Source organism: Protomyctophum parallelum (assembly GCF_964188405.1).
Source record: "Protomyctophum parallelum genome assembly, chromosome: 6".
NCBI lineage: Eukaryota > Metazoa > Chordata > Actinopteri > Myctophiformes > Myctophidae > Protomyctophum > Protomyctophum parallelum.
The window spans coordinates 30,058,703-30,070,724 of record NC_139701.1 but is presented as its reverse complement, the minus strand read 5'-3'; the positions used below and the strand labels follow the sequence as shown (position 1 = coordinate 30,070,724).

Below are 12,022 nucleotides of genomic sequence, written 5' to 3'. Positions count from 1 at the left end.
CTAAATTGTATAGTGTGTTGTGTTTACGTCCAGTGTAAAACAGTTCGAGGAACAGAAGTGTGTCTCTGTGCCTCATTCATTTATTCATTCATTCATTCATTCATTCATTCATTCATTCATTCATTCATTCATTCTAATCTCTGTATTTCTCTCCCCTTCCTCTCAACATTTCTCTCCTCTTTGCTCCTGCATTCTCTCCTTCCTGCATGTATCTATTTTCTTTATCCATCTCCCCTAACATTTCCATTCCCATCCCTCCATGATACTGTACATCCATCCACCTGTAGATCCTCCCCTTCCTCTATACTCTCATTCTTTAATCTGTTCTCTCTCTCTCTCTCTCTCTCTCTCTCTCTCTCTCTCTCTCTCTCTCCCAAGGAAGCCCTATTTCATACTACAGAAAATAGCCTGCACTGAGCCACCCAGCAGAGAGAGCAGGGGAGAGGAGAGGAGAAGAGAGCTAAGGAGAAGAATAAATAGGGGAGGAGGGAGGGGAGAAAATAGAGAAGTGGTTAGGAGAGGAGAGGAGAAGAGGGAAGGGGAGCAGTGTGGAGGAGAAGAGAGGAGAGGGGAGAAAAAACAAAGAACAGAGGTTCAATAGGGCAAACGAGTGGAGAAAGAAGACTCCAAACATATTTGGAATAGAGGAATGGATCAAAGTATCAGTGAAAGAGAGAGCGGGGGGGATAGAGGGGATCCCAGGAGGGGGTTGTACTGTACGGTATGATGGGGGCGTTTGGGGGGATTTGTGAGCATAGTTATTATAGCATCACACCATGAAGAGACCTCTGGGAGCTATCCCGCAGAAACACACACATCACACCTCAGGATTTGGTTACAAGTGTGTGTGTGTGTGTGTGTGTGTGTGTGTGTGTGTGTGTGTGTGTGTGTGTGTGTGTGTGTGTGTGTGTGTGTGTGTGTGCGTGTGTGTGACTGCGTGCGTGCGTGGGCACTCACATGTCTTCTAGTATTTATGTACTGTGTGTTCGCATATATAATGTATATGTTTGTGTGCATGCGCATGGTTGTGCTTGTGCGTGTACTGTACAGTGTAAAATTCACTGTGCTGTAGCATCTGCATGCCTTTCTCGTCTGACTACACGACTACATTCTTTCACACGTGCGTCACATTATCTAGCAGAGGATCCCTCTGCCTCCAGTCCACACATGCTGAAATGGATTCCCTTCTCTGGGGGTCCACGCCATGGGCATTAAACAACACTTTACTACTACTGGCATTCACAGGGAATGCAGTTCTGGGGTGCCAGACCATACACAGTAAAAATATCAGTGTTACTTTATCAATTTGTTACTCTGAGATTGTACACCAGATGGTCCATTTGGTAATATTTGTTACCAAATGGACACTGAGTTAAATGAACACTGAGTACTTTACTGTGCGGTTGCCAAATAGCTGTGGATGTTTAGAAGACGACTTCTCATCCAACAGTAACTGTTTGTTCAACAAGTGAAGGTCAGTCATTCAGTCAGTAGGAACCAGTGAGGTGGAATGAAGTGGAGAAACGATTGAACCCAGCGAGCCACACGTTGAGGATGAGGGAGAGAAACAAACAGAGAGTAGGGGAGATAGCAACGGAGAGAGGAGGGGAGAGAGAGAAAAGACACGGGAGAGAGTGGGTGCAACGTGGAGAGATGGAGAGAGAGACAAAGAGAGGACAGGGAGAAAGAGAGAGTAGGGGGAAGGGACCCAGCAGTGGAGAGAGAGGGGGGGGGTGGGGGGGGGGGGGGGGGAGAGGTGAAACCACAATTTTTATATGTCGTCTGGTTTTAATTTAGAAAGAACCATCATTCACCAGTTCACTGAGGTGGCACACCAGATGAGTGTGGTTATGTGTGTGTGTGTGTGTTTGTGTGTGTGTGTGTGTGTGTGTGTGCGCGTGTGCGCGTGTGCGCGTGCGTGCGTGCATGCGAATATGAGTGTGTGCATGTGTTTTTCCTTCAGTGTTAAAATTACTGCTTCTCTTTTATGTTTGATCGCATATCACTGTTTAGTCTCATGTCCATTTAATACCAGGCTACTGGTATGTAAATTCTGTTGTTTTATGTGCTACTGTGTACTTTAAATGTGTCACATAGTAAAATAAGTAAAATCACAGTCGGTTTGTATTTTTTTATGGTTTCTTTCTATTTCTCTTGTTTGCCTGCAGTGTCTTCAACCATGCAAGGAATTGTGGGAAACCAGAAAGGTGCAGCTTTCAAAGTCCTGTGAGGTGAGACCAAGGAATGAGAGAGAGAGAGGACAGAATGCGCGCGCGAGTGTGTGTGTGTGTGTGTGTGGCCCCAAATGATTATTTTCAGAGCCGGTCCCTGTGGTTTTCAAACAGACCAGTTTTTCATCACAATAGCTGTAGTGAAAAGCCTGTTACTGACTGTAGTGGCTGACAGGCTGGCTGGGGGACTGACTGGCTGACAATTAAAATAAAGCCTGTGTTTACTGTACACTCAGTAGAGATGCACACACACACACGCACGCACGCACACACGCACGCACGCACGCACACACGCACACACGCACGCACGCAAGCACGCACACACACATACACAGAGAGAGGATAAAGAGGGAAGAGCAAGAGAGAGTGCAAAAAAGAGCAAGAGAAACAGAAAGACATAGCTCATGAGACATGTCTCTGGGGTCAGTATAAATTATCTAGAGGAAACTGGCCTGGTATGTCTATGTGTGTCTTTTACTTATGATTTCCTTTATGTGTCAGCTGTGATAATACTTATTCTGTTCCCTGCCCTCTTTCTCTCCTTCTTATTTCATTTCATTCACCTCTTCAGAAGCAGACAGAGTGTGTGACCAGTAGGGATTTCTTGGCCTCCCTGAAGTCCTCCCGCCAGGGGGACTGCCCTCCGCCCCAGCGAGCCACCGGCTTCGCTGCGGCCTGTGTAGAGAGCTGCTCATCGGACCAGCATTGTCCCGCCCCCAGGAAGTGCTGCTCCAATGGCTGTGGACACACTTGTCAAGCCCCAGCCAATCTCTACAAAGGTAAACGTCACTTCCCTGATCATCAATATGGACATGTACCTGTCACCTCGCTCCCGGAATGCGCTGTAAAACCATTTGAATTCTATGTACCTACGAGTTTTCTTTTTAATTCTGCAATTATTTTTGCAATGTTGTGCAACCATTAAAAACGGTTACCAACATATTTTGTGAACAACCAACAAACTTTAACACAAGAACATTTATAACTCAAATTCTACTTCCCTGCCGCATTTATGTATACACGTAGCTTCTCTCTCTCTCTCTCTCTCTCTCTCTCTCTCTCTCTCTTTCTCTCTCTCTCCCTGTCTAAATCACTCACTCTCTTACACACACACGTGTACAGACATATCTAGTTGCAATTTCACGTTGTATGCAACTCACTAGGAGCCAACTACCTAACCGTAGACTTGTGCCGTTATGTGCAGAACAGACCTACCGGGGATAGTTTAAGTTTAATTAAGGACCATAGCGGCGGTCTGGCATGTTTAGCCCATTGACTTTACGCCGACCATTTTCCAAAGTATACTGTAACTTGTTTGATTTTTGAGGAAGCCACTGGATTCCATTCATTTCAGTGCAGTAAGAAAACCAACTTGCAGGGATTTGAAACTCACATGAGACAGAATTTCATTGTGTTATTTTTTTGCCAGAGTTACGCTATCGTTGTATTTAAATTAATCTTAAAGTGGCGATTTATTTGAAAAGACTATCCAAAAATAGTCACTGGAGAAAAGATTGATCTACGAATAAATTGACCGCACAATGATTTTTAGACAAAATTCACTTTTTATTATAAAAGGAAGTTTGTTAATGTTTTAAGGACTGTGGAGATAATATACTATCATATGCTAAATCTAACAGACTAACTAAAGCACAACACCTAGAAGCTGTGCTGTCCTACACCCAACCAGATGAAAGTGGTTCTGACCTTTAGAGCCTTTTAAAGTGAAATAAAAGAAAGCACCATGGTTAAAAAGCAACAAACTGCCTTTAAAACAGAAAACAGGTAGACATTTCATCAGGAAGGCCCATCCTCTGGTCTGCTCATGGTAATCCGGCCATTAGACTTTGATATCTAATTTCCATCAACCGCGGAGGGGAAAACAACATGAACAGCCCTCCAACTCATAATTCCTATAGTCAGAAACTGGGTTTCCACAAAACTCCAACTTCTCCAAGATGTACTGTAGCATTGTGACATGACAGAAGAATAAACAAGAAATAACAATGTGTTTTTATACTTTCAAGCAGACTTTCAATTTTCTTTTTATGCAAAGTCAGAAACTTCCCAGTTCCCAAAGGCAAGAATACACCATCTGTCTTTTAAGCAGTTCTTGTGCTGAAAACTACAGCAAGTGAAGACTACTTTTCATCAGTTGCATGACTCCCCATTTTTGTGGCAATTCAAATTTTCAGTGGAACATTCAGTTTTCTGCAAAAAAAGAAAGAAGAAAAAAAAAGTCTGCCATTGTGGAATTGCGGCTTTCTGTGGAGCCCGGCCAAGCTCCTTTGATGCTGCTTCGTGTTTATGTTTGAATAATGAATTGTGATTGACGTCTATAATGAAGAAGCAAGTTTATCATGCAGTATGTATACAGTAGGCTAATTGCAAACCAGATGGAATCTGGCCACTGACAGCTAATCAGTAGTGATAATAATGATAATGACGAATAAAACAATGAATGTATTTGTTTTCTAGTATATATGTCATAGAATAGATCGTAATCCCACAAACACACCAAAGTATACCCATCTGTGTCTCTTCCAACTTCCATGTCCTTCACATTGTTCCATGTCCCTTCACATTGTAGAATCTATCTATCTATCTATAAATGTCTGTCAGTCAGTCTGCCATTCTGTCTGTAGCCCCTACACTTACACTTCCTTATATTAACCTGACTCTGCCAGATGGGACAGTAGAGAGTTCTCTCTACTGCCCCATCTGGCGAACATCATTTGCTGTTCATATTCAGAACGGGTAAGGACTAGTTTATCTAATTGAGCAATTGAGTCCCCCCTAAACTAGGCCCCCTCCTATTTTCGTATACTATATATTCGTAAAAAAAATATCGTCTGAATTCTTCAGAATATACACACACAAAACACGTTGTAACACATTTTTACTGAATGTTCGCCCCCCAGAATTGGGACGCTATAGAGTTCATGTGGTTAAAAATATACAAAACACAAAATTGCTAAAGCTTGTGTCTCTATGCTTCTGCAGGCGTCCCTCTGAAGCCGCGCAGAGAGATGACCTTCCAGGAGGACCCAGAGGGTCATGTGAAGGTGACGTGGGTGTCAAAGTTCAACGTGAGCGTGGAGCCTGTGGTTTACCTGCTGCAGTCCCGCTGGAACACAGGGATACACCCCAGTGAAGACCACGCCTCCCCGTGGACCACCGTTTCCATGGTAGAATAATTAGCTACCTACCAGCATCCTTCAGCCTGATGTGTCTTTGTTTAGTCAGGGTGTCTAACTACCAGCATCCTTCAGCCTGATGTGTCTTTGTTTAGTCAGGGTGTCTAACTACCAGCATCCTTCAGCCTGATGTGTCTTTGTTTAGTCAGGGTGTCTAACTACCAGCATCCTTCAGCCTGATGTGTCTTTGTTTAGTCAGGGTGTCTAACTACCAGCATCCTTCAGCCTGATGTGTCTTTGTTTAGTCAGGGTGTCTAACTACCAGCATCCTTCAGCCTGATGTGTCTTTGTTTAGTCAGAGTGTCTAACTACCAGCATCCTTCAGCCTGATGTGTCTTTGTTTAGTCAGGGTGTCTAACTACCAGCATCCTTCAGCCTGATGTGTCTTTGTTTAGTCAGGGTGTCTAACTACCAGCATCCTTCAGCCTGATGTGTCTTTGTTTAGTCAGGGTGTCTAACTACCAGCATCCTTCAGCCTGATGTGTCTTTGTTTAGTCAGGGTGTCTAACTACCAGCATCCTTCAGCCTGATGTGTCTTTGTTTAGTCAGGGTGTCTAACCAGCATCCTTCAGCCTGATGTGTCTTTATTTAGTCAGGGTGCGGATGGCAGGAAATGCCTGGTGATTAAATCAATAGTGAAACTCATGGCCCAGGCGGTGGCGTAACCGTCTGGGCACCCGACTGGTAATCCAGTCGCAGTGTGCCGCGGGTTCGACTCCCGAGCCCGACACGGCCTTTACTGCATGTCTTCCCCCATCTCTCTCCTGTTTCCTGTCAGCCTACTGTCTGTCCCTTAAAAAACCAATAAAAGGCGTAAGCCGCAAAAAAATATCTTAAAAAAAATAAATAGTGAAACTCATGAAAAACTGAAACTTGTAGTTGAAAATCTATGCATGTAGAACCCTTTTTTCCCCAGCCAATATCTTACACCGACATTGTTCTTGTGAAACACTTTTGTACTTAAATGAGTAAGATTTCTATTTCCATTTGGCCAGTTGAGGCGTACTGTAGATTACCACATTTTTGATTGATTGATTGAATAGTTTATTTGACGGTATGTATAAACAGCAACAGAGTACAGTCAAGCACTGGGATAGCACCAAAAAAGGCCTTGCGGTCTTGTTTCCATTACTAGTCGACACTAGCACTAGTCGACATTGCCACAAGCAGTCATCCTGTAGTGTGACTTCCCCTCTTAACACCACACTGTGATTTGTGCATCTTTAACAAACTGCACACATACAGTATATAGGCCTAATAGGCAAACACTTGGCAAATATAGGCAAACATTCGCTTAGAATAGCCGAGCCGAACAAGCTCATTGCGTGTGCTTCCCTGTTGAGCTTCTAGCTCAACAGGGAAAGCAAAGAGTGAAAAGGGGAGGGGGTCGGGTATAGAACCTTGGGGGACCCTGGTCAATAGAGTATAGGGTTTAAGTGGTTAAATGGGCTCAGAATACGAGACATGGTTTACTTTTTGGCTCATGACTTATTTATACATGTAGTGCATTGTTCTTCTTCTTTGATCTCTCTTCGAAACTGATGGATTTCTGTCATGTGTTGACATCATTGGTACTGTTTCTAATTGTAGTAAATAATGGATTCTCTCCCGGAAAGGGATACGTTGTTAGTTTTTCTAGAATATTGAGGAACAGCAGGAGGCTGAGGGGATGCGAAGGGCCCCGTGGAGAAGCTGAAGTCAAACTATTCGTTTTGCAACCGGCGCTAATCACTGGAATTGTGCGTGATGGATATTAAATTATTTTCAGAGAAGTATAACTATACAGCAACGTCAGGAGGGACTTTCACACTCACGGGTTTTGCTGTGTATCATGAAATAATTCATCATAACATAAACATAATGGGTGACCTATAATCCCTTTAACCACAGAACAGTGTCACAATATTCCCAACCTCTCATTATCGTAACCTCTCTGAGCTCAGCAGTAGTGTCAAATGATGAAGCTACTCCCGCTCTCCCTCATGGAGATGGACAGTTTGGTTTCAGTCTGATGCCTAACTGTCTAAACCTCTCCGCCCTTATAGCCAGTCTGCCATCCTACGTGGGTAAACCGTGTGTGTATGTCTGTGTGGCTGCACGCACGCGCGTGTGTGAGGTTAGGTAAATAAGCAGCAGAGCTTAAAAAGGGTCCAGAGACAGCCACAGTCGTTCCACCAGCTGACTCCATATACGACTGAACGCTCATTATAGTCTTACATAGATGGCAGTGTGTGTGTGTGCGCGCGCGTGTGTGTGTGTGTGTGTGTGTGTGTGTGTGTGCGCGCGCGTGCACGCGCAAGGGACAGTATCAACACTTTAAGGGATTATCTTTGCACTAACAGAGACGGTACATTCCTCATTCATTCATAAGAAACCTTCAACAACAGCTGAGGCATTTGCTTGGTGTATGTGTATTTAGGTGGGTTTTTTGTGGCCCCATATGGATATTGCACATCAAAACATAACAGTGCAGTGTCCACTGCAAACTGTGTACAACAGAATTATTTTCTGGTTCCTGTCCTGAAGAGGTTCCTTGAGTAACTACAAAGATTTGACAAGATACAGTATGTATGATACCTTAGATATGATTATGTCATTTTGCACACTCACTTGATTATGACCTTGTCCTTTGGCCTTTCCAGCCCAAAAGCTTAACATTTATTTGGGACAGCCTACTTATCACTCCCACCAGATTTCATAAAGAGCCGTCCAATGACACATTTAAGTCACTTCCCTTCTTACTGTGATGTCCTGAATGCCCTATGTTTACTGGTGCTAGATCGCACAAGAGTGTGTTGCTGGGAGAGAGAAACTAAAGATCCATAATAAAGTAGATTTTTCTCCTGAAGTGTCTCTCTGAAAAAAAGCCATTTTAGTGTCAAAATGTCTGGAGTGTTGTGGCTTGTGGCGATTGGGTTCAATATTTAATTTAGTTCAGTGATGGGGTAAAGAAGTTGTGTTCACTTCTCCCATTGGATTCTGGTCTCCTAAAATGGCCACCTACTATACATTGAGAATCCAAGTGGAAAAACACAACATTGACCTTGACCCCTGACCTTTGACCTTTTCAACAAATAATAATAATTCATTTGTGCAGAAGCAAACTGATGCTGCATAACGATACATAGTTTCACACAGCTGGCAATTCCCAGTTCCAGGTTAGTAATCTGATATAGAAAACTAGCTGTTTTGAAAAGCATGGTTAGAGAGTAGACCATAGTGATCTAGAAATCCAACCCCAGCAGTCTCTTTTATTTTTACTTTCCAACTTTGGTTGGGTTGTCTGTGTGAAATTTCCAAGTCAAAACCAAACAGCGTTTTGTAACATTGAAAAACGCTGTGTCCGCAAGTCTGAAGAACTGGAATGATTGTGTCTTGTTTTTATTGAAAATGAAAAATAAAATCACGATGATAGAATGATTTATTGTTAAAACTTATGGCACACTCATATCATTTTATGGTAATGTTGTCAAATATTTTGGAATTCATTTGTTTCTCGGTCAGCTTTGTACTGGCCGAGTTCTTGACAAGTATCATTTCAGACTGTCCAAACAAAGCTGCAGTTAAATTCTGAGAAAATCTGATTTTATATGGTGAAGACAGAAAATGAAGTCATGTTCGTGACTTCCCCATGAAGTCCTCTTTATATTCCTTTATCCTTCATCCTTTTTGTATTTTTCCCTGGTTTATCGTGTGTGTGTGTGTGTGTGTGTGTGTGTGTGTGTGTGCGTGTGTGTGCGTGTGCGTGTTTGTGTGCGTGCGTGTGTGCATTTAGACCCTGTCAGAGCGTGTGGTTCTGTCAGAGCTGAGACCACAGCGCTGGTACCAGTTCAGAGTGGCTGCCATTAACAGCCACGGCAGCAGAGGCTTCACCACGCCTAGCAAACACTACATCTGCAGTAGAGGTAAGGTTACACGCACACACACACACATACACACATACAATTATACACACACACGCACGCACTGGGTCACTACTCTGCATCTCCATTTATTTGTGTCTGTCTGTCTCTTCCTCTTAGTTCTGGCAGACAGTAATGGTTTCCCCTGCACTGTTTCTCAACCTGTCAGTGTATTTGAGGCTCTGCTGGTCTGTCCCCAGAAACTGAGCATCACCATGATAATGACTAACTGCTCTCCCTTTCCCAGCTCAGGAACACCTTACACCACCCCCCTCTCTGTTCCTCTTTGCTGGTGCATAATGTAAAGAGTAGACACCAAGGGTTTTAAACTAACATACAGTCCATAAAACACAGTAAGGTGACAGAGCACACACATGCACACGCACACATACTTACATTCTGATACACTTGGTTGGGTGCCAAAGTTGAAACCCTGGTGTGGATGAGTTTATAGTGAGAGAGAGGCCCCTCACAGAGGAAAACACACACAACATACGCACACACATCACACACACGCACAGTTGCAGGCACAGTTGCAGGCACAGTTGCAGGCACAGTTGCACGCACAGTTGCACGCACAGTTGCACGCACACACACACACACACACACACACACACACACACACACACACACACACACACACACACACACACACACACACACACACACACACACACACACACACACACACACACACACACACACACACACACATTTATTTATACATACACGCACCCAGTAGGAGGTCTTTACTCTAATGCTTACCAGACTGAGGTCATACAGATCGTGTGCCAGGATTGGCTAGTGATATGAATCCCCTGCCAGGATTGGCTGGAGTGTGTCTGTATGTGAGTAATGACTCCAGGTTGGACAGAGCATTGGAAAAACTGTTCTTTATCAGTTCAACACTTATGTGAGATTATAGGGAGGCGTCTGAGACAGCATTTTCCACCACTATTAACATAACACCATATGATGGAATTCCTCTTAGACTAATGGTGTTACATCACCTGTTAGGTTACATTGAGACAGTTTCCTGTCACTCCTGATGCAGGAGAAGCTATAACGGTTCATAAAGATTGTTTATGTTGCCTATCAATATTTTAAATAATATATCAGTAAATATTGGCAATGAGTTATCAATCGCAACTAAATCAGAACGGTATACACATTGTAAACAAATTATATTGTCGCCATGTTTCCTTAATTTTGGTTTATTTAGCAATGAATATTGTGCATATATAGTGCAATACGAACAGTGATACGGTGTTACCACTGTCTGTCACGGAGCTTTTAAAATGTTCCAGAACACTACGTGCGTTGGATTGGAAGAAGAGATTGTAAATGCTTTGTATAATTTGCTCAATTTGAGTAAAATCAAGGTTTTTCTTCAACTTGATTTGGACACCAGTGAATGTGCATACCAGTATCAGTTCACCTTTTTGGGTGGGTGGCTGGAACAGTTTTTTCTCCTACGAGGGAAAAAGGCTGTTTCATATTTTGGAAATTGGCAGTACTGGAATTTTGATATAATTATTTTTATTATCCACTTGAACCCTAAATTTGACACATTGTGGGCCTGTAGATCAGCTATTATTGGTGAAAATAATTATTGGTGTAGAGGGTATATAGGGTCTAAATGGTTTAAGGCAAACCCTACTCCAGTACTGTAAAAATAATACAAATAAAATGTTTTGGGGCACTCAGGTGGTATAGGGGTGAAGTTCCTCTGCACAAATGTGGAGAATGGGGTTTGATTCCGCTACAGTTTTACATCACAATTGGGTGGGAAGCCGGCAGGGGAGGGTGGTCTCTGTCGACGCACTAGTGACTTCTCCAGGTTTTCCAGGCACCTGCTCAGCAGGGAGGAGGGAATGGCGTGTTCCTCTGCATGCATTATGCCCTGCAGGTGAAACTCATGTCATATCCATGTATATATTGAACTAGACCAACTTGTCCAACTTGAGACCTAATGTTTTGACATTTTGGGAGAAATTCCTTTTTGGAGATATTTCCATTTTTGTGTGAAAGAAAAAAAATATTCTCCTTGTGACATAAAAACTGTAGAGAATGAAGCATTACCTCAGGTGAAGGAGTTTAAGTATATCGGGGTCTTGTTCACGAGTGAGGGGAGGACGGAGAAGGAGATCAGCTGGAGAATCGGAGCGGCAGGGGTGGTATTGCAGTTGCTGTACCGCACTGTTGTGACGAAAAGAGAGTTGTGCCAGAAGGCAAAGCTCTCTATCTACCGAGCAATCTTTAGGATGCCTCTTGGGCGTCTTCCTAGGGAGGTCCTCGATGCACGTCCCACTGGGAGGAGACCCCGGGGCAGACCAAGTCGCAGATGGAGGGATTACATCGACTCACTGGCCTTGGAATGTCTCGGGATCCCCCAGGAGGAAGTCACTAATGTTGCTCTGGAGAGGGAAGTCTAGAGCCCTCTGGTGGAGCTGTTGCCCCCGCAACCCGACTACGGATAGGCGGTTGAAGATGGATGGATGGATGGACATAATTAAAAACTGGTCTGCAACCCCAAAATCGGTTATGAACACGTTTGGGTAAAACAAAAGTGGTGTACACTGTACACCCTCCCCAAGACTAACCATTAGTGGCTGGCACTGAGAGGGGCTATACAAAGTAAACTATGGGGGAATTGGAAATGATAAAAATTGGGACAAAATGAAAAAGCAAC

The 12,022-nt window shown here is 43.5% G+C and overlaps 1 protein-coding gene across 1 annotated transcript in view; it reads left to right on the top strand.

The window, feature by feature from the left end:
• The window catches only part of anos1b (anosmin 1b), a 58,002-nt gene that overhangs the window by 24,559 nt on the left and 21,421 nt on the right, over positions 1-12,022 (top strand). Inside the window, exons 3-6 of the mRNA XM_083767800.1 lie at positions 2,169-2,231; positions 2,803-3,010; positions 5,235-5,419; positions 9,204-9,333. Coding sequence (XP_083623926.1) covers positions 2,169-2,231; positions 2,803-3,010; positions 5,235-5,419; positions 9,204-9,333 — 586 coding nt within the window. The remainder of the gene's footprint in view (positions 1-2,168; positions 2,232-2,802; positions 3,011-5,234; positions 5,420-9,203; positions 9,334-12,022) is intronic.